Genomic DNA, 24,118 nt, shown 5'->3' with positions numbered 1-24,118 from the left:
AATCACAGGTAATTAAAAAAAAATCACAAACATGTCGTAGTCAGAAAAAAACGTAGCATACGATCATACTTGAGAGTTACACAAGATACAAACAGCTCGGTAACATAAAAGAGTGTATAATTCACAATGCTTACACGAGTTCTGTTTATATCTGATGTTAATGATGAACAGGTGTGTCTGATAACAACAGGTAAGCTGGAACATGCATGCTGAGAGTTGCAGCCCATTTCTGCTACATTATACTTGTATGCAGTTTGCTCTTGTTTGTTGTTGCATTATAATGAATTATAATGGCTAAATTAACCAACATAATTTTTTTCATTTTGTCCTGCAGACATATTTTGGCATGGATGTGTCAGCGGTGGAGGATCCTGTACAGCGGCGGGCCCTAGAGACCATGATCAAAACCTATGGCCAGACGCCCAAACAGCTCTTTCACACATCACACATTAGCCGTGCTGGACCCAAACTCATAATTGAGGGAGAGTTGCCTGCTGCCATGGGCCTGCTGGTACAGTTGGCATTTAGGGAAAGCCGTGATCACAGCAAAGATATTGTCCATCCGGTAAGACCAAATCCCCATTTACGTTTTTCACGTTACTACAATGTTTAAAAGTTGGTATCCCCTGTTTTAATTCTATATGTGAAACATAATAAAAATAATCTGAACATAGTGGGTCTTAGTGTTGAGTTATCTGGGAATTTGCACATCAGCCTCCGCTTCAAACTCGAAAAAAGCCATAGCCAACTACAGGGGACATGGAGATCAACTCTAGAATCACTTTTAATTCTTTTGTCTGACAGCTTTGCAGGTTACACAATAGTCATTCAAAGTGGATTCAACTAAGTGTGAGAGAGGTCGATAACCTTAAATGAAAACCAGAAAAGGGGTACATCACTATTCCTGATAAATAACAGTTAAATCACTACTTCTAAAAAACAACAGTTAAATAAAATTTAAACAAACAAAACAGAATTATTTAACTAAGCTTCTAACACAACTAACACACACTATTCTATTAACCCTTGTAAGACACGTAATACACAAAATCATACTACATTTTTTGTGCACATGGAAACATTTAAACAACAATCACAGCATAACATAAGTTACTCTTTCTCTTGTAATGAGCACTATAGTGAATAAATTAAATATCAAGTAACTTAATCAAGATTCAAGTGATCAGTCCTTTGTATAAGTAAAGAGCGATATTATCAACTGTGGATTACTGCGGAAGTACGTGCACTTCTGAGGACCCAAGACTCTGCCTTCAAAGCAGGAGACAAGGTGGCCCTTAGAAGAACAAGGGTCAAACTTTCTCGGGCCATCAGAGAGGCGAAGCGCGCACACGCCCAGAGAATCCACAACCACTTTATAGACAGCGACGACACACACTGCATGTGGCAGGGCTTACAATCCATCACTCTCTACAGGACGACATCACCTGCCTGTGATGGTGACGGCTCCCTCCCAGATGCACTGAACAACTTTTACGCTAGTTTCGACAGGCAGAACGACGTGGCGGCGAGGAGGACCACTCCTCCTCCGAACGACCAGGTGCTGTGTCTCAATACTGCTGATGTGAGGAAAACTCTACGCAGAGTCAACCCACATAAAGTTGCTGGACCAGACAACATCCCAGGCAGAGTGCTCAGAGAATGTGCAGAACAGCTGGCAGATGTTCTCACTGACATCTTCAACATCTCTCTAAGCAGCGCAGTTGTTCCCACATGCTTCAAGGCTACCACCATCGTACCCATGCGCAAGAAGTCTTCTGTGTCCTGTCTCAATAACTACCATCTCGCTGCACTTACACCCACCATCATGGACTGCTTCGAGCAGCTCGTCATGAGACACATCAAGACCCTGCTGCCCCCCTGACTGGACCCACTGCAATTTGCGTGCCGTCCTAACCGCTCAACGGATGACGCCATCTTCACTACACTCCATCTTGCCCTCACACACTTGGACAAGAAGGACACATACGTTCGAATGCTGTACATAGATTTCAGCTCAGAATTCAACACTATCATCCCCCAACAACTGATCGGGAAGCTGAACCTGTTGGGCCTGAACACCTCCCTCTGCAACTGGATCCTGGACTCCTGACTCACGACTGTGTAGCAACACACAGTTCGAATCACATCATTAAGTTCGGTGGGTCTCATTAGCGAGAACGACGAGTCAGCGTACAGAAGAGGAAGTGCAGAGGCTAACAGACTGGTGTAAAGACAACAACCTGTCTCTGAATGTTGACAAGACAAAGGAAATGGTTGTTGACATCCACCACTGATCCTGACCACCTTCTATAGATGAACTATCGAGAGCATCCTGAGCGGCTGCATCACTGTCTGGTTTGGGAATTGTGCCATATCAGACCGCAAGACCCTACAGCGGATGGTGAGGACAGCAGAGATGATCATTGGGGTCTCTCTCCCCTCTATTGAGGACATCTACACCACACACTGTATCCACTAAGCCACCAGCATTGTGGCTGATCGGACACACCCCTCAGACTGTGCAACAGCTTTTTTTCCACAAGCTATCCGTCTTCTTGACAAAAAGGGACTGGACTGATAAATACACGCGCGCACAAACATTATCACTCAGCTTAACTCAACTACCTCAAAACATTGAGGCTGGACTGACTAATCAACACAAGTGCAAACACACTGACCTACACTACCAAACTATCGTACACACCAACCTGTAAATGCTCTTTTGCACAATATTTATTACTGGACTACTTTTTGCACTAACTTCTTAACTTCTTAATTGCTGCTACGTTAAGTTAAGGAATGTTTACTGTTTCTCTACTACCTCAACTCATTACCTCAACACCATATTATTATGTTATGTTGTGTTTGTCACACTGTCATTTTGTTGCTTTTGTTTGCACATTTGCACAATCACTTTGTTGTCTGTTGTTTGTAAAAACCCTGTAGATAGTCTTCCTTAGCTAGTTAGTTTTTGTTCATTTATGTTGTAATTTGTTAGGTCAATCTGTCTTGTCTCTGCTAGCCAGCCAACTAGGCCTCTTAGTTAGCTAGTTTAGTTTTTCTGTTAATTTATGTTGCATGTAGCAGCTTGGTCCTGAAGGAACATTGTTTCGTTTCACTGTGTACTAACTGTATATGGTTGAAATGACAATAAAGCCAACTTGAACTTGATCACCATCAGTGTCCCTGAGATGACCAGCAGCCGATGCACCTGCCTCACATATGCTTGCACATGGTGCTTGTACAGTATGTTAAGTCTGTACCTTTGCTCCTTTAGTGTCTGTGAGTTGATGCATACTGTAATGTCATACTTTGATCGTGTCACAGTTGTTCCTTGTCGAGGGACTTCAGCTCCACCATTTTACTTATTTAACCACGTTCCAAAGTATTATGCAAATTGGATTTAAGTGTCATAAACATTAAATGTTTAGTTTTTAAATTAAACTCATGGATGGTATTTTGTCTCAGGGCTCTTTGGATCATTGAAATGAATCTCAGACGTGTGATAATTAGTGTGCCCAATTAAAGGAAAAGTACTGAAGAAGGTTGTTTCACATTATTAAGCAGGCCACAGGTTTCAAGCAATATGGGAAAGAAAAAGGATCTCTTTGCTGCAAAAAAGCGTCAAATATAGTAATGCCTTGGACAAGGTATAAGAACATTTAGATATTTCATGAAAACTTAAGCGTGATCATCGTACTGTGAAGACACTTGTGGCTGATTAATCATCGGATTAAGAAAGCAGCTGCTGAAATGCCATTACAAAGCAGCAAACAGGTATTTGAAGCTGCTGGTGGCTCTGGTCATGAACCTCAAGGTGTAGGATCCTTTAAAGCAGTGTTTTTCAACCTTTTTTGAGCCAAGGTCCATTTTTAATTGAAAAAAAAGAAAAATCACAAGGCATACCAACAAACGAAACTTTAAATGAAACGCTGTAGCCTATATTAACAATATACAGCCATTCTTATCGAAGTGTCTTGAACAGGAATCAATTAAACACAAAGAAAAAGTATTTTATGATTTTTCATATTTCTTCTTTCAAATTAAAAATGCAATTAACAATATACAGTCATTCTTATCAAAGTGTCTTGAATAGGAATCAAATAAACACAATGAAAAGTCTTTTTTGATCTTTCATATTTCTACCTTCTCAGTGTGAAACCTGGGCCTGTTTGGATGAACACAGAGCTGATATCCTGGCAGGAATTAAAGAAAGACACACACGAAGCTCTTCCTCAACAGCTCTTAGTCTCTCTCTGTTTTTAGTTTTTTATAGCAGTCAGGGTTGAGAATTTGTTGTTGTTGGTCTTTCGGCTGCTAACCAATTAGATAAAATTTAATAATTTAAAAAACACTGCTTTAAAGGCTTGCAGTTGTGCATAAACCTACTATTCGGCCACCCCAATCAATGCTCACAAGCAGAAACGGTTGCAGTGGGCTCTGGCATACATGAAGATAAGATTTTTAAACAGTCTTGTGTGCTGATTTGTGTCGTGCAACCCTGGACGGTCCGGATGGATGGTTGGTTGGTGGATGGCCACCATGTCCCAACAAAGGCTGCGACGTCAACACAGAGGTGCCGGAGTCATGTATTGGGCCAGAATCGTAGGGAAAGAGCTGTTAGGCCCCTTTAGGGTCCCTAAAGGTGTGAAAATGACCTCTGCAAAGTATATTAACTGACCACTTTCTTCTATGATACAAAAAGTCATGTATTGGGCCAGTATTGTATCTTTCATAGCAAAATCATTTTCATGCACGACAATGCACCATCACATGCTGCAAAGAATAACTCTGCGTCATTGGCTGCTTTGGGAATAAAAGATGAGAAACTCATGGTGTGGCCACCATCCTCCCCTGACCTCAACCCCATTTAAAACCTTTGGAGCAAAAGATCTATGAGGGTGAGAGGTGGTTCGCATCAAAACAGCAGCTCTGGGAGGCTATTATGACATCCTGCAAGAAATTTAAGCAGAAACTGTCCAAAAACTCTTTGTGAAGGTGATATCAAAGAAGGGGTCCTGTGTTAAGATGTAACATGGCCTTTTAGGATGTTTTTGATTAAAATAGCTTTTGATATTAGTAAATATGACCTCCTAAACCTGCAAATTCAACAAAAGCCCATTTTAAGTTCTTTACGACCTAAACATTTTTTTAACTCTGTTGTGCATAATAATTTGGAACAGTGCATTTTCAGTGTTATAATTAGGTGGTTTGTTCAATAAAATTAAAATGATACCCCCAATGGTTGTTGACTTGAAAATTAGACTGTCATTTGCAATGACTAATTATGAAAATCATGGAAAGATATCATTTGTGTAATAATTTGGAACATGGTGTAGTATTGGGCAAATACAACCTACGAATAACAACTTTGCTCACCATTTCATTATTTATTTAACAAAAATTAAGCAGAAAAAAACATGAGGTACTATATATATATATATATACTGTGTGTATGTATGTATGTATATGTATATATATATATATATATAATTTTTAATTATGAATTAAAAGAGGGGAGTACTAGCTTTTGAACATAACTGCATAAATTGTAAGAGACATGTATAACAGAAGTTATGTGTCTACATTTATGTGGCTCTACTTATTACTTATTTTTTTGTATGTGCTGCTGTTTACTTCTACTCACTGCATTGTTTTGATGAAAAATCTGTACTTTTACTTTTTGCCTGGTAAATAGATGCTAGTTTAAACTTCATGTAACCAACACAAAAGAGTGCGTTGAATTTCAAATTTAAACCCAAGTATTTACGCATTTAAGTATTTATACCACATCATATGCTAGCCCATCTGAGAAATACAAATACAAAACAATTCCTCTTGTCCTAGTTTACAAAAATGACTGGCAGTTCATTGACTACTTCATTTATACAGAGTATCAATGGAAGCAACTATGTAGTTTGACTACCAAATTAATTAAAGATGCTACTACAAATTAATTTAATTAATATCAAATCTTGTTAAACAAGTCACAGTATCATGTCCAAGGTCTCCTTTCGATTAGTTTTAGTAACATAATAATCTCTCACTTATTATTTTTCTTTTGTCTGGGACAGGGGTCGGCAACACACAGCTGCAAAGGACCACGTGCGTCTCCCTGTGGCTTTAGAAAATAAATAATGAGTAGTTAATTGAAATGTTAGTTTTTTTCAAATGTAATTTTAAATGTAAAGATTCTGGGGTGATCTTGTAACATTAAAAAAACACTTTTTTTTTTTTTACCGCTTAATATATTATCACAATTGCTGATGTGGACACCTGCCAGCACGCGATTTATTGAACTTTTTGAGTCTCGAGCTGCATTCCCTTCTGAAGTGTAATTTCTCCCTACTTCCTGCTCCGTTTGCAGTGAATGTAGCATTTTGCGATGTTACCAGCGCCGACGTCACTTCCTTCATATTATTGACAATAATTATTTTTTTCCAAATTTTTAAACATTTTTTATAGGTTACTAGTCTATATAATATTAAAGATTTCTTGATTTACTTAAAAACTTCTGAATTATTGTCATAATAATTTGTCATATTAATATGATGTCATCATTAATAATAATGATAATAAATATACAGTGGACCCTCGGATTACGAGTAACGTGGTTTTACGAGTGTTTTGCAAGACGAGCAACGATTTTTAATAATTTTTGACTTAAAAAAACGAGCATTGTCTTAGTTTACGAGTACCGAGTATCATGTTTCACGCATACGCTTCTTGTTCTGACACCAAGCGTCACGTCATCCAACGGTTTTTCTCTCTCTTTCAGCGGAATTGTAGGTAATCGTCTCTCCTGCTGGGTGAATACACACACACACACGCTGTGTGTGTGTGTGTGTGTGTGTATGTGTGTAATGTGCGTGCGCGCACACACACATTAACAGAGAGACCTTTTTTAAAACTATTAAAAAATTAGCAAGAACCACATCGCTAGTCACACTCGCGTGAGCGCATACTAACAGGAACAACAACAACAAAAAAATTTAAACAGCTCCTCACCTATGAAAACAGTCATGACAGAGGAGTTTGTGTACCCTGCATGCACAAATGGAAACACTTATCTGTCGGGATTTATTTTTACATTTTTTAAGGTAAAGTACAGGTTAATTTGTTTTATTTTTACTTTATATTTTTTATTAATTATTTTTATGTATTTATTTTTTTGGGCTGTAGAACGAATAATTTAAGTTTCCATTATTTCCTATGGGAAAATTAAATTTGGTTTACGAGTGTTTTGGAATACAAGCCCGCTTCCAGAACGAATTATGCTTGTAATCCGAGGTTCCACTGTATTAATCTTTCGCTCCCATGCACGCGATAAAAGGATGATGGCAGATGGCATTTTTGGTTTGCTGCAGCTAGATAATTTAAGTTCGGCTTTTTATTTCATAAATACGAGGAGGACTCAAATAGACATTAAGTATTTTATTTAAAAGTAACCTTTAACCCAGCGTCTTTTTTCCAAAGAAGTTCATTGATTTCATAAATGCAGCCCACTATAGTTTTATTATACATAGCATTAAGGTAAAATACGATATATACTGTACATCCAGAAAGTATTCACAGCGCATCGTCTTTTCCACATTTTGTTATGTTACAGTCTTATTCCAATATGGATTAAATTATTTTTTTTCTTAGAATTCTATACACAACACCCCTGTAAAGCCTTTTTTTGTAGAGGACACAAGTTCACGGACACACAAAGGCACAGATGCAGTGAAATAGGTGCACTTTTTATTAACACAGAATAGTAAGTTGTGCTTTTGGTTAAAAATTATTACTATCAGTAATTAGTTTAAATGATAGTGGTGTAGCAAAGCTGCAGGTGCGCGCGAGCGGAGATTTCTTCTACCTGGTGTCCGCGAACAATAGCTCTCACTGGCGTCCGAATCTGGTAACGAAATAGAAGAGAAACCATATAAGTTTATACCGTGCCGGTATATAACTTACCGGCACGTGCTGTCTGGGTCCCTTCCTCTGGAACGATCGACAGGTGGAGGGTAGATTCCTTCCTGGGGCCGATGCCGGTGAAAGGTGGCACCCTGCCCCTTTTCTATTTAATTCAATTCAATTTTATTTGTATAGCGCTTTTAACGATTTACATCATCACAAAGCAGCTTTACACAATCAAAAGAATTAAGTTTGTATGAAATGTGAATGTGTATGAATCAAAATTATTTGATTGTCCCTGATGAGCAAGCCTAGGACGACGGCGACAGTGGCAAGGAAAAACTCCCTGAGATGGTAATAGGAAGAAACCTTGAGAGGAACCAGACTCAACAGAGAACCCATCCTCATCTAGGTGAAAACAGATAGCAGGGATTGATGTGCATAATAATATGCGAGACTGGAAGTTCAGTATAAGAGGAGATGTGTAAGATTAAAGTCCAGTTTGTTCCTGGAGGCTCAGGTAGACTGTGAGAAATTCCAGTCCTGAACTATTGAGCGACTGAAGTCACAGGTCCTCAGAGAACAGCTGTCTGCATCAGTCGAGGACAGGACCACCTTCATGGAAAAGTGGAACCAACCCCAGTCACCACACGCATTCCAGGTCTTTTCTGAACATCACCTGGTTGTGGGTGGTTTTTATATTACTTTTCTTAGGTGATCGAAGTGGCTTTTTCTTATTGTGTGCACTGGCTGTAAGCCCATCGCCACAGCACCCCCACCCTCAGTTTTGAGCTCGTTCCTGAGAAGAGTGCATGTCGTCTGGACAGGCGCCGTGCTGTGCACCAGCCCTATGTTGTATTGAGAAATGAAAAACTTGCAGTGAGAGAAACCAGCGTGTGATGCGAGGATTTGTGTCTTTAGCCCTTGCCATCCATTGTAGAGGAGCATGATCCGTGACTAATGTGAAGTGCCAGCTGGCTAAATAGTATTTTAGCTCCTCTACGGCCAATTTAATGGCAAGGGCTTCGCGCTCTATGGTTGCATATTTCTGTTCTGCTGTTGTCAGTTTCCTACTCACATACAAGATCGGATGCTCCTCCCCATTCAATTCCTGTGAAAGAATGGCTTCCAACCCTGTCTCTAAAGCGTCTGTATGTACCACAAACGCCCTGTCGAAGTCTGGGTTTCGGAGGACGGGGTGCTGGTGAGGTGGGTTTTTAGCCGTTTGAATGCTCTTTCCACCTCTTGTGACGATTGCAGTTTTACGGTTGTCCTTTTCTTAGGAGGTTTGTGAGGGGTGCTGCAATAAAGGAGAAATTAGGCACAAATCTCCTATAGTAGTTTGCCAGTCCCATAAAAGCATGTACCTGTTTTTTTGACGTGGGCTGTGGGTACTTACGGACCGCCTCGACCTTCTTTTCTTGGGGCTTAAGAAGCCCTTGTCCCTAAGGACTGTGCTTCCGTTAGCCTCAAGAAACATTTTTTTGGATTGGCCAACCGTGTTTTTCTGAGTTCCCGTAAAACCTCCTGTAGGTGGAATAGGTGCTCATCCCAGCTGCCTGAGTGGATGACCACATCGTCTAGGTATGCGGCCGCGTATGGGCGGTGATGTCGGAGCACGATGTCCATCAGTCTCTGAAAGGTGGCAGGTGCCCTGTGGAGTCCGAAGTGGAGAACCTTGTGCTGCCAGTGTCCCTGTTCAGTACTGAATTCAGTCTTCTCTTTTGCCTCCGGTGTTAGGGCTACCTGCCAGTAGCCCTTAGTTAGATCCAACGTGAAAATAAATCTAGCTTTGCCAAACCGGTCGTTTAATTTATCCACTAGTGGCAATGGATACGCGTCGAATTGCAATATCTGGTTCAGGCAGCGGAAGTCTCTCTGTGTTGGCCTTCAGGGAGCGGAATCGCTTCCCAGACCGCAACAGAGTAAACAGTCCGTTGTTGGGGTGGCTGAGGTCCTTCACGATCTTCTTGGCCTTGGTCAAGCACCGCTTGCTGTAGATCAAGTGCAGGTCAGGGATCCAAGATGGCGCCGGTGAGGTCGGCTGCCGTCACGACGGCTCCGACCACCTTTTCTTTGTTTTTGTTCTTTAAGTTAGTTTACAGCGTTTTAAAACCGGCAAAATTACCACCATGGAGTAAATTAGTTATGATAGAGACACTCTTGTTTCTATTGGTGTACAATGTACTCACAATTCGACGTTTTTAACCCCGGATCCGAGCTGGCCGAGTGAGATCCTGAGGGACAACAAAGAACGCGACGCGAAGCGGCGGCCTCGAGGGAAACGAGCCGGCGTCAGGAACAGGCTAAGAGCCCGTGCACACCGCACACCTCTGCCTAGCATCCTGCTCGCCAACGTCCAGTCACTGGAAAACAAGCTCGATGACCTCAGGGCCAGGATAAAGTTCCAGAGAGACATTCGGGACTGCAATCTCCTCTGCTTCACCGAGACATGGCTGAACCCAGCGGTGCCGGACCACGCCATCCAGCCGGCCGAGTTCTTCTCGGTTCACCGCATTGACAGGACGCGGGACTCGGGGAAGTCAAGGGGAGGCGGCGTGTGTTTAATGGTGAACAGCAGCTGGTGCAACAGCGCGAGCGTTGTTCCTCTCACACGCTCCTGCACACCAAATCTGGAACTACTGTCCATCATGTGTCGTCCTTTTTATCTACCTCTGGAGTTTACATCGGTCATAATCAGCGCCGTTTATATTCCACCACAAGCGGACACTGCCTTATGCGAGCTGCATAAGGCACTCACACAACAACAAACACAACACCGGGACACTGCGCTTATTGTGGCGGGGGACTTTAACAGTGCCAACCTCAAACGTGCAGCGCCAAACTTTTATCAGCACATCAACTGCCCCACCAGGGGCGAAAGGACACTGGACCACTGCTATACAACTGTCAAGGACGGCTACAAGGCACAATCTTGCCCACCGTTTGGTAAATCCGACCACGCCGCCATCTTCCTCATGCCAAAATACAAACAAAGGCTGAAACAGGAAGTTCTGGTTCAGAGAGAGGTCGCACGCTGGACGGACCAATCGATGGCCGCGTTACAGGACGCACTCGATGACGCAGACTGGGACATGTTCAGAAACAGCTCCGATGACATCAGCGTGTTTACGGAAGCAGTTGTGGGATTCATTGGGAAACTAGCGGATGATACCGTAAAAAAAAAAAGACTATTAAAACGATTCCCAACCAGAAGCAGTGGGTGGATAAAACCATCCGCGACGCTCTGAGATCTCGCACCGCTGCTTACAACACGGGACTCGCGTCGGGGGACATGGAACCGTACAAGGCTGCGTCATACAGTGTCCGGAAGGCGGTGAAAGAGGCGAAGCAGCGCTACGGGAGAAAACAGAGTGACTTTAGGAGCCTGTGGCAGGGACTAAGGACAATAACGGACTATAAAGCACCAACAGCCGGTATGACGACCGCGGACGTGACTCTGGCAGACGAGCTGAACACTTTCTATGCTTGCTTCGAGGCTGCAGCTAAAGACGCTAGCGATGCTAATGCTAGCGGCGCCAACGGCTGCAGACAGGAAGTCACTGCCAGCACCGGAAGCGCGTTCATCATCACAGAGCATGACGTGAGGAGAGCCTTCAAAAGAGTGAACACCAGGAAAGCAGCAGGACCAGACGGCATCTCAGGCCGTATTCTCAGAGCCTGCGCAGACCAGCTAGCACCTGTGTTCACTGAGATATTCAACATCTCTTTATCTCAGTCGGTGATCCCCACATGCTTCAAAGAGTCCATCATTGTTCCTGTCCCAAAGAAACCTCATCCTGCTACCCTCAATGACTATCGCCCTGTAGCCCTCACTTAAGTAGTGATGAAGTCCTTTGAACGCCTGGTCAGAGACTTCATCATCTCTTCACTACCAGACACACTGGACCCACTACAGTTCACTTATCGTCCAAACCGTTCCACGAACGATGCAATTTCTTATCTCCTTCATACATCTCTTACTCACCTGGACACTCGGAGGGGGAATTATGTGAAAATGCTCTTCATCGACTACAGTGTAAGCGTCTGATTAAATCTTTTCACCAGGCCGTCAGTCTGTAGGTGGTATACGGAGGTGCAGAGCTGTTTGATCCTGCAGCAGCCGGCAGATGTCAGCCATCAATCGGGACATGAATGGTGTGCCTTGATCTGTTAGGATTTCCTTCAGCAGGCCCACGCGTGTGAAGAGTAATACTAACTCTCTTGCAATATTTCTTGATGTCGCTTTTCGTAGTAGGACTGCCTCTGGATAGCGCGTGGCATAATCCATGACGACCAATATGTATTCATATCCTTTTGCCGACTTCGGTAAAAGACCAACTAGGTCCATCCCTATTTGCTTGAATGGGACGCTGATAATCAGTAACGGAATCAGGAGGGCTGGGGGCGGCTTTTGGGGGGCCATTTTCTGGCACTCTGGGCAGCGCTGGCAAAAGTTCTTTACCTCGGCGTCGAGTCCTGACCAAAGAAATCTGTCCCTGATTTTTGCAATCGTGTTTCTTTCTCCTAGGTGAGGACAAGTGGATGTGTGTGTGCGAGATGCATAACCACGTCGATTTTTTCTTGTGGGACGACTAATAAATCCACCAGCTCTCCTCTTCTACTTGTGTGGTAGTATAGCAGTCTGTTTTTATAAGAAAATATGACGGGGGTCGTATAGTTTCGCGGTTCTCTGTTTCTCCTTCTACCTATCGTACTTCGCCCCAGCAATGTTTAAGACGTGTGTCCTCGTGCGAAAGCTGCGCAAAGTTGCCACCTCCCTGCACCTGCTGAGACAGGGGAAAAAAGAGATTAGTGAGAAAACCTGGCTCACCTTCTGTCTCGCCATCTGCTTCGCGAGCCATGCCAGTCGGGCCGTCTTAGATTTTTCGGCTCGCATGCCGACGGCTTTTCTTTCTTCCCTTGGTAAACATGATTTTATCCAGCCGAATGATTTTATCCATGGCCACCCTTTCTGTGACTTCTTTTGCAGACAGCATTTTAGGCTTTAGCCATCGGTCTGTGTTCCTCCTATAAGAAATGGGACCAAGATGGAGGTCCACTCTTGTTTTGGCCATCCCTCAAGCTCTCGGTGGTTCTCTCAAACGTCTGAAGATAAGCTTCGAGATCGTCGTGAGGTATGAGCTTTAACAGAAGGTGTTGGGCCTCTTTTCGTGGGTCTGGGAGTGGAATATCATGTCCCTCCCCTCTGTTGTATCCTTGTAAGCTCTGCGGTTGCAGTTTGAAGACCCTATGCGAGCTGCTGCAATATGTTTTGCTGCTGGATACTCGTTTCAAGCAGGTGTCCCAGATAATGTTCAGGAGGCTGTTGCTCCTCTGGGTCCGTGGTTTGAGCACGCATTTTCCACCAATGTAAAGCTTATTGTTGTAGGGGACACTAGTTCATGGACACACAGAGGCATAGATGCAGTGAAATAGGTGCACTTTTTATTTACACAGAATAGTGAATCGTGCTTAGGGTTCAAGATTATTACTATCAGTAATTAGTTTAAATGATAGGAAGGAAGTAAGGAGCAGAAGACCCAGCCTGCAGACGGTGACCTGGGCGTAGGTTGATTCCGACAACGAGCGGCCTGTGTCGAAGCGGGTGCGCGGTGTAGCGAGGCTGCAGGTGCGCGCAAGCGGAGATTTCTTCTCCCTGGTGTTTTAATCTGGTAACAAAATAGAAGAGTAACCGTTTAAGTGATGCAACATATTTTCTTCACTCACCGGCACGTGCCGTCTGGGCCCCTTCAAATTTTTTGCAAATTTATTACAAATAAAAAAAACTGAGAAATCACATGTACATAATTATTCACTGTCTTTGCTCAATACTTTTTCGATGCACCTTTGGCAGCAATTATAGCCTTTTTAAATATGATGCCACAAGCTTGTCACACCTATCCTTGGCCAGTTTTGCCCATTTTTTTTTTGCAGCACCTCTCAAGCTCCATCAGGTTGGATGGGAAGCGTCGGTGCACAGCCATTTTAAGATCTCTCCAGAGATGTTCAATCGGTTTCAAGCCTGGGCCACTCAAGGACATTCACAGAGTTGTCCTGAAGCCACTCCTTTGATATCTTGGCTGTGTGCTTAGGGTCGTTGTCCTGCCAAAAGATGAACCGTCGCCCCAGTCTCCCATGTCCTGCCGCTAAAAAAACATCCCCACAGCATGATGCTACCACCAGCATGCTTCACTGTAGGGATGGTATTGGCTTGGAGATGAGCAGTGTCTGATTTCCTCCAAACGTGATGCCTGGCATTTACACGAAAAAGTTCAATCTTTGTCCCATCAGACCAGAGAATTTTGTTTCTCATGGTCCGAGAGTCCTTTAGGTGCCTTTTGACAAAGTCCAGACGGGCTGCCATGTGCCTTTTACTATGGAGTGGCTTCCGTCTGGCCATTCTACCATATAGGCCTGGTTGCTGCAGAGATGGTTGTCCTTTTGGAAGGTTTTCCACTCTTCACAAACGACCTCTGAAGCTCTGACAGAGTGACCATCGGGTTCTTGGTCACCTCCCTGAATTCAATTCAATTTCAATTCAATTTTATTTGTATAGCGCTTTTAGCAATTTTCATTGCCACAAAGCAGCTTTACATAGTCAAAAGAATTATTTAAGTTTGTATGAAATGTGAATTTGTATGAATCAAAATGGTCAGTTTGTCCCTGGTGAGCAAGCCGAGGGCGACAGTGGCAAGGAAAAACTCCCTGAGATGGTAATAGGAAGAAACCTTGAGAGGAACCAGACTCAACAGGGAACCCATCCTCATTTGGGTGAAACAGAAAGCAGTAAATGATCTGCATTTATACAGTGTGTAGGGTGGGAGGCAGTTCAGCTATAATAGCTGATGTTAATTGATGTTAATATGGAGTCCAGGTAGTTATTGAAGACCCAGGTAGACTTGTAAGAAGTTCCAGTCATGAACTATCGAACTGTCAAGTCCCCAGAGAAACAGTTGCCAACACCAGTCAAGGCCAGAACCATTTTCTAGGTAGAGAGAATCATTCCCAGACACCAGACGCATCCCAGAGAGACACACGGGGCATCCATGTGACGAGATCTTCAGCCAGAAGCGGGGCACCAGGATGGGTCAGACAGGTCCGGAGGGCAGAGGGAGTCTGGATTACTGGCGGCTCAGGAACGACATGTGTAGCTCGACAGAGAGAGAGAGAAAGAGTGAAAGGGGGGGACAGGAGGAGAGAGGAAAAAGAAAGAGGGGGGGAAAGAGAAGAAGAGGAGAGATGGCAGTTAGGTATGGTCACAGTCACACAATGTATAATGTGAATGTATATTAACTGTAGAGTGCAAGCAGAGACTCCGGCAGGACTAACTATGACAGCATAACTAAAAGGGAGAGCCAGAAGGAAACACAGACATGATGGCTTCCTGACATGTAAAGCAAACAATCACCTCACCGTCAGCAAACCTGAGTGATCAATGAGAGTGAGGAAGACAGCATCCAAACATACCAGTTCACCATAATACTCTACGTCCATGAGTCCCCCAGATCTGCTCCTTTACCTATGGCAAATCTATTTGCATTTTAAAATGCTTGGCTAAATAAATAGGTTTTTAGCCTGGACTTAAACACTGAGACTGTGTCTGAGTCCTGAACACTATTTGGAAGACTATTCCATAACTTTGGGGCTTTGTAAGAAAAAGCTCTGCCCCCAGCTGTATTTTTCATAATACGCGGTACTGACAAGCAGCCTGCATCCTTTGATCGAAGTAGGCGTGGCGGATCGTAAGACACTAGCATTTCGCTCAGGTACTGCGGCGCGAGACCATTTAATGCTTTATATGTCAAAAGTAGTATTTTAAAAAACCTCCCTGACTAAGGCCCTTCTCCCCCGATCGCTCAGTTTAGATGGCTGGCCAGCTCTAGGTAGAGTCCTGGAGGTTTCATACTTCCACTTACTGATGATGGAGGCCACTGTGCTCATTGGGACCTTCAAAGCAGCAGAAATTTTTCTGTAACCTTCCCCAGATTTGTGCCTCAACCAATCCTGTCTAATCAACTGAATTTACCACAGGTACTCCAATTAAGCTGCAGAAACATCTCAAGGATGATCAGGGGAAACTGAGCTCAATTTTAAGCTTCATGGCAAAGGCTGTGAATACTTATGTACATGTGCTTTCTTAACTTTTTTTTAAATACATTTTCAAAAATCTCAAGTAAACTTTTTTCATGTTTCAAGTTTCAAGTTTTATTGTCATATACAGATAATGAGGCATTATTCCCATACTAAAATTCTTAGACTCGTGTTCCCCATTTATATGTTTATATACATAAACATATAAATATAAAAATACAAGGAGAGGGGGGGGAAATCATTATTTCAAAGGTATATGTATGTGCAAGTAAGCTAAAGATAATTTAGTATTTACATATAACAGTGCAAGATTCAAAGAAGTATTTTGAATATATATTTAAGGTGGCATTGTTTAAAGTGACATTATTAATAGTCCAGTAGTTGTGGTGAGTGTATATTGGTGTGTGCAGAATGTTAGCAGTTTAGAAGCCTGATGGCTTGTGGATAGAAACTGTCTCTGTATCTGCTGGTGCGGGTCTTGATGCTCCTGTACCGCCTGCCCGACAGCAGGAGCGTGAAAAATCTGTGGCTATGGTCAGAGAGGATCCGCTGCGTCTTCCTCCTACAGCGATGTCTGTAAAGGTCCTGCATGGCTGGCAATTCAGTCCTAGTGATGCGCCGTGCTGATCTCACCACCCTCTGCAGAGCTTTGCGATCCAAAGCATTACAGCTGCCATACTAGGTGGTACAGCCAGACAGAATATTCTCGATGGTGCATCGATATAAGTTTGTGAGTATTCTGGGATCCTCCTCAGGCGCCGCATGAAGAAGAGCCGCTGACTTGCCGCTTTAGTGATCACACCAGTGTGGTGTGACCAACTCAGATCCTCGCTGATATTAATGCCCAGGAATCTGAAGCAGCTGACTCTCTCCACCTCTGCTCCCTTGATGTGGATGGGGGTGTGGCTTCCACCCTGCAGTCTCCTGTAGTCCACGATGAGCTCCTTAGTTTTGCTGACATTGAGCAGCAGGATGTTGTCGTGGCACAATGATGTTAGGGCTCTCACCTCTGCCCTGTATGCCGCCTCATCTCCATCAGAAATGCAGCCGATGGTGGTGGTGTCGTCTGCAAATTTGATGATGGTGTTGGAGCTATATGTTGCTGTACAGCAGCTGTTGCGGCAATGAAAATTGCTAAAAACGCTATACAAATAAATTGAATACAGTCGTGGGTGAACAGGGTGTACAGTAGGGGGCTAAGCACACATCCCTGAGGGACACCGGTGCTGAGTGTTTGTAAGGATGAGGTGATTTTGCCGATCCGAATCACCTGAGGTCAGGAAGTCTAGGATCAAGCTGCACAGGGAGGAACTGATGCTCAGGGTGCGGAGTTTCATGACCAGTCTGGATGGTATGATGGTGTTGAAAGCAGAGCTATAATTGATGAACAGCATCCGCACGTATGTGTTCCTCTGGTCCAGGTGGGAGAGGGCAGTGTGAAGTGCAATTGCTATTGCATCATCAGTAGATCAATTTGGCCTGTAGGCAAACTGGAGCGGATCGAGTGAAGCAGGGAGTAAGGATGTGATGTGAGCTTTGACTATGCGCTCAAAGCACTTCATGGCAATGAAGGTGAGTGCTACTGGGCGATAGTCATTTGGGCAGCTCACATTCATTTTTTTAGGGACAGGGATGATGGTGGTCCTCTTAAAACGTGTTGGGACAGCAGACCGGTGCAGGCAAAGGTTAAAAATGTCTGTGAAGACATCCGCCAGCTCGCGGGCGCATGCTTTGAAGACACGACCTGGGATATTGTCTGGTCCAGGAGCTTTCCGTGTGTTGTCATTATGGGGTGTAAATTTCTAAAGGAAAAAGTGAATTTAATCGATTTTAGAATAAAGCTGTAGCATAACAAAATGTGAAAAAAGTGTTGCGCTGTGAATACTTTCCGAATGCACTGTATGCAGTGTTATCTGCTTTTTAGATGTCAAAAGGGTTTTGTGGCTACCTGTGTTTTCTTTTCTGTGGGAAACGGGTCCAAATGGCTCTTTGAGATTTTAAGGAGATAAAGAAGATACATTTCTTTTTTTATTTTATGACATATTGTCAAGCACTTGAGCACTGACTATAGAATATGTTTTATTTTTGGCAGAGTGAGTATTTGCATCATTATAAGGTGGTCTCCTCTTTAACCAGCATTCTAGCTAGTGTTCACACTCTGTCCATCCATGTCTAAACCAACCAGTTAAATAATTAATTTAACTTTTTTTTTTTTATTAATTGGTCTAAAACATTTTCTGTTGTAATGCCTACATGGTTTTATTAACTTCCAATGCATATGAACACATCCAATGAATTGTACATTTATTTATTATTAATTTATAGCGTACTTTCATTCTCTTAAAAAAGTGACAAACATTTAAGATTTTAGCAAGAGGCAAATCACATTCATGGTGTCATAAATTTATTCCTATGTAGATATGATCTTGGAGATAAAGCTGACAGGGGTCAATTCAGGTCTTTTATTAAGGGGCTTAATAACTGCTAGTTTAGAAGATTTTGGAATGTAACCATTGCTAAGTGAAGAATTTACTGTCTTTTAACAGTTGAAATATTCCTGAGTATATTGAATAAAAAGTGCCCCCCTGCATCAATGTTTATTAAATTTTTAGTCTGGCCTGAATTTTTTTCCTGCTATTTTCTATTTTAACTGGAGATAAATTATCTAAAGTATAACGGAATGTTGACTCTAAGCATTCAGTTGACTTATCACATTCAAAGGGGTTAGACGGTGATCCAATCTTAGCTGATAACTCTGGAAGATTACTGATGAAGCTCTGTGCAGTAGTTGATGTGAATGTATGTTAAATGTGGTAGCGCGGCACTGTATACATTATTATAAACATTATTACTGAGCCACCTTTACCAAGGTGAGATAATGATCTGAGATAACTACAGACTCTAGGAATGGCACTGTATTGTCTGTATTTAATCTGAAGGCTAGTATTACTTCCTAGAAAGTGGACCAGCCTTATGATTGGTTCCTGCTATACACTGATTTACTTCTACTGAGTTCAGAATGGACACAATTTCTGTTCTCTTCTTTTTTAAAAAAAAAAAGGAATATTAAGGATTCCAGCAATTAAAACTTTGCTTACAGAAGCGACCAGGTTTGAAAGGTAATCAACAAATTCAAGTCTGAACTGACACATTATTTGTGGCTACCTTTGTTATGTTAGTACAAATAACATCAAATGCATTTATGTCCATGTTTTAGGACAGTGATCAGATTATGATTTTAATTATCATTTAATGTTAGACATATTCGATTTAATCCACGTTTCTGTTAAGCACAGTATATCAAACGCCTGATCAGCAATCATTTCATTACCAATTAGTGCTTTAGATGTAAGAGATGCGTCTAAATATTTAACAATCCTAGCTTCAGATCAGAGGCACTGGCTGTCCATTCAGCAGGGCCTAATTTTATATAATTTTATATACATTTAAACCTTGCATTGCAAGCATAATTTGTTCCGGGGCGCATGCTTGTATATCAAAGAACTCCTATATTATAGCGAATTTCCCCATAAAAAACAATGGAAACTCCGATTCGTTCCACAACCAAAAAATATAAAATACAAAAATAAATAAGTAAAAATAAAACTAATTGACATGCACTTTACCTTTGAAAATAATTGTTGCTGAAGTTAGACGAGAAGGGAAAAATGGGGGCTATTGTGTAGGACGACTTTATTAGACACACGCGCACACACACACAAATACACACACTAACGAAATCATTGCTCTGTCGGCAAACTTCTTTAACCAGCAACCCCACTGATGACACTGGCTTTTTTGCCTAGGGTTTTTGCCTTCTGAGGATTTTGTGGAAATGTATTATCATTAAACAGATTCATCTCCCACACTGCTACAGCCTTTTGAACCTTTTTCTGTCTGAAAACAGTCTACGGACACTAAGACTACAATGGCTCATGCAACCTCAATGGCTGAGTTGTTTACTTTATTAGCACTACTGTGCAATAAATATCTTCAGTTTTCTACAGTGCTTAGTGCTTATGTTGTCTGTATGTACATTATTTAGATTTGGTACATGGCTTTACTTGTTCTTTTGTCTAATGTCTCATGTTGTCTAATGTTAATAGTAACACTGTGATTTGGAAAAATATATATTGTTCCAAAAGTTCTTTAATATATGTATGTGAAAAGAGACATTACCCGGTGTTTTATTGCTAACTTTAAGAGCCATGTTTTATGGCCTCAGAGCAGAACATCAAGACATCTTTCTCTGATGCATCTTAGCCTCCCTTGTTTTTCCTGCCAAATAATTAAGCCATGGATGGAATGTCTTCACTCTTAGAACATGAACAAGCCATAAATTATAAAAGTGTAATTAATTTTGAATTAACTAGGTTTTAGCTAGCCAGTTTGGTTGGGTTAATTATAGTCTTGACTTTAGCTATAAAAGTATGATTGACTAAAATACATATTCTAGTGACTGGCAGCTATAATTGGCTTGTTGCTACAGAGGTACTGTAGGTGCTTAATTTATGTGTTACGACATGCTCTAGGGCCAGGCCAAACATAAAATCTTCTTCTTCTTTGTCTTTCGGCTGTTCCCTTTTAGGGGTCGCCACAGCAAATCATTTGCCTCCATCTAACCCTATCCTCTGCATCCTCTTCTCTCCCACCAACTAACTTCATGTCCTCTCTCACTGCATCCATAAATCTCCTCTTTGGTTTTCCTCTAGACCTCCTGCCTGGCAGTTCCAACCTCAGCATCCTTTTACCGATATATTCACAATCTCTCCTCTGAACATGTCCAAACCACCTCAATCTGGCCTCTCTGACTTTATCTCCAAAACATCTAACGTGGGTTGTCCCTCTGATGAACTCATTTTTAATCCTATCCATCCTTGTCACTCCCAAAGAGAACCTCAACATCTTCAGCTCTGCTACCTCCAACTCTGCCTCCTGTCTTTTCTTTAGCGCCACTGTCTCTAAGCCGTAGAGCATTGCTGGTCTCACCACTGTCCTGTACACCTTTCCTTTCATTCTCGCTGATACTCTTTTACCGCACAACACACCTGACACTTTTCTCCACCCATTCCAACCTGCCTGTACCCGCCTCTTCACCTCCTTTGAACACTCTCCGTTGCTCTGGACCGTTGACCCTAAGTACTTAAAATCCTGCACCTTCTTTACCTCTGCTCCCTGTAGCCTCACCGATCCTCCTGGGTCCCTCTCATTTACACACATGTATTCTGTCTTGCTGCGGCTAACCTTCATTTCTCTGCTTTCCAGAGCATACCTCCACCTCTCCAAATTTTCCTCCACCTGTTCCCTGCTCTCGCTACAGAGCACAATGTCATCTGCAAACATCATAGTCCATGGGGTCTTACCTCATCTGTCATCCTGTCCATCACCAGAGCAAACAAAAAGGGGCTTAGAGCCGACCCTTGATGCAGACCCACCTCCACCTTGAACTCTTCCGTCACACCTACAGCACATCTTACCACTGTCTTACAGCTCTCATACATGTCCTCCTCTCACTCTCACAAACTTGTCAGAAACTCTACTGCCACCTCTCCTAAGCACTTCCATACCTCCACAGGTATGTCATCAGGACCAACAGCCTTTCCATTCTTCATCCTCTTTAACGCCCTTCTCACCTCACTTTTACTAATATTTGCTGCTTCCTGTTCCAGAACAGTCACCTCTTCTACTCTTTGTTCTCTTTCGTTTTCCTCATTCATCAACTCCTTAAAGTACTCCTTCCATCTTCCCATCACCCTCCTGGCATCTGTCAGTACATTTCCATCTCTATCTTTAATCACTCTAACCTGCTGCACATCTTTCCCATCTCTATCTCTCTGCCTCGCCAACCTGTACGGATCCACCTCTCCCTCCTTACTGTCTAGCCTAGCATACAAGTCCTCATATGATCTTTGTTTGGAATTTGCCACCTCTACCTTCACCTTACTCTGCATCTCCCTGTACTCCTGTCTACTCTCTTCAGTCCTCTCAGTGTCCCACTTCTTCTTAGCTAGCCTCTTTCCCTGTATACACTCCTGGACTTCCTCATTCCACCACCAAGTCTTCTTGTCCACTTTCCCCTTACCTGATGATACACCAAGTACCCTCCTACCTGTCTCCCTGATCACATTGGCTGTAGTTGTCCAGTCAACTGAAAGCCCCTCCTGACCACCCATAGCCTGTCTCTACTCCTCCCTAAAGACTTCACAACATTCTTCCTTTCTCAGCTTCCACCACTTTGTCCTCTGCTCTGCTTTTGTCCTCTTCGCCTTCCTCACCACCAGGGTTATTTTACACACAACCATTCTGTGTTGTCTGGCTACACTCTCCCCTACCAACACTTTGCAGTCACTGATCTCTTTCACGTTACAACGTCGACACAAGATGTAGTCGACCTGAGTGCTTCTGCCTCCACTCTTATATGTTACCCTATGTTCCTGCCTCTTCTGGAAGAAAGTATTTACTACTGCCATTTCCATCCTCTTTGCAAAGTCCACCACCATCTGTCCTTCTACATTCCTGTCCTGAAGACCAAACCTGCCCATCACATTTTCATCACCTCTGTTCCCTTCCCCAACATGTCCATTGAAGTCTGCACCAATCACCACTCTTTCACCTCTGGGGATGCTCTGCATCATTTCATCTAACTCACTCCAGAATTTCTCCTTCTCTTTTAACTCACATCCTACCTGTGGGGCATAACCACTAACAACATTGAACATTATTGAACTCTATCTGATACTCTCTTCACCTCTAGAACATTCCTTACAAACTCCTCTTTTAGAATAACTCCTACTCCATTTCTTTTCCTATCCACACCATGGTAAAACAATTTGAACCCTGATCCTAAGCTTCTAGCCTTGCTTACCTTTCCACCTGGTTTCCTGGACACACAGTATATCCACCTTCCTTCTCTGCATCATATCAACTAACTCTCTTCCCTTCCCTGTCATAGTCCCAACATTCAAAGTCCCTACTATCACTCCTAAACTCTTGCCTTTCCTCTTTTCTCTCTGCTTTCGAACACGCCTTCCTCCTCTCCTTCTTCGACCAACAGTAGCCCAATTTCCACCAGCACCCTGTAGGTCAACAACACCAGTGGCGGTCGTTGTTAACCCGGGCCACGACCGATCTGGTATGGGAATTATATTCGTGATTCGCATCATTGATTTGGCAAATGTTTTACGTCGGAAAGGCCAAACATAAAATAAAAATAATAAAAATTGGGAAAAGGAAAGAAAATAATTTAAAAAAAAAACCACTAACTAGAAACACACCAATCTACCTAACCTAACAACAAAGCAAACCAAAAAACATCAAGTCTTATCTAACTCCCTGACAGGCATAACCAGGAAAAAAGGGGAAAAGAACAAAAAGGGCCTCGACTCCCTACTTGTACTATGTACAAGACGATATTTATTAACAGATTTTCTTACAAAGGGGCAAAACAGAATCCAGGTCGAAAAGGGCAGGAAAAGATAATACACAGAAATTCAGATATGAACTTGCAAAACACAATAATAAGCCAAACAGTTGTCTGTCCAGCAGCAGGCAGGATAGTGTTTAAATACAGTTTCAACAAGTGCCAGCCCAGTTTCCACACAGGAGGTGGGAGTAAGGCTCACAGGTTTAGGAAGTGCTTGTCCAACTGAGACACAGGAGGCAGGTGAACGGCACATATCACTGACCAATCCTCCAATCAGCACCCTCTCCAAAGTAGAGGCAAATTTAACCTACTTGTTAGACACAGAGAGAAATACAGTACACCCAAGAGAACAGGCAACAATATTTATAATATGTCAGTGATGCAACCGGATGACACTGAATTGAGAAACTGTGTTTGAATAAATATTGTATGTATTGTATTACAACCCTTTTTCTGCTGTTTTTGCAGAGTCCTCTGCCATGGATTAAGGGCCTAAAATGGGGTGAGTATGTGGGCTCACCTAGTGCTCCTGACCCAGTTGTGTGCTTTAGCCATCTTCATACAGAGTGCTTTGGTTCCCTGCTGGCACTGCCGACCCGAGCCATCTGTGGCCTCTCCTACAAGTTCTGCCTCATGATGATCTACAGCAAGGAGCAAGGTGAAGGACATAAATATTCACATACATAAAAATGCATCTACATT

General features: G+C 42.7%; 1 protein-coding gene across 3 annotated transcripts in view; it reads left to right on the top strand.

Moving 5' to 3' along the window:
• lyst (lysosomal trafficking regulator) overlaps positions 1 to 24,118 on the top strand; it is a 227,574-nt gene that overhangs the window by 183,604 nt on the left and 19,852 nt on the right. For all 3 annotated transcript variants that reach the window (XM_053502052.1, XM_053502051.1, XM_053502053.1), the window contains 2 exons: positions 335 to 565; positions 23,885 to 24,074. In XM_053502052.1, the coding sequence (XP_053358027.1) occupies positions 335 to 565; positions 23,885 to 24,074 (421 nt within the window). The remainder of the gene's footprint in view (positions 1 to 334; positions 566 to 23,884; positions 24,075 to 24,118) is intronic.

Source organism: Clarias gariepinus, chromosome 8 (genome assembly GCF_024256425.1).
Source record: "Clarias gariepinus isolate MV-2021 ecotype Netherlands chromosome 8, CGAR_prim_01v2, whole genome shotgun sequence".
Classification (NCBI taxonomy): Eukaryota; Metazoa; Chordata; class Actinopteri; order Siluriformes; family Clariidae; genus Clarias; species Clarias gariepinus.
The sequence above is the reverse complement of the archived record's forward strand: the minus strand, read 5'-3'. Positions and strand labels throughout refer to the sequence as shown.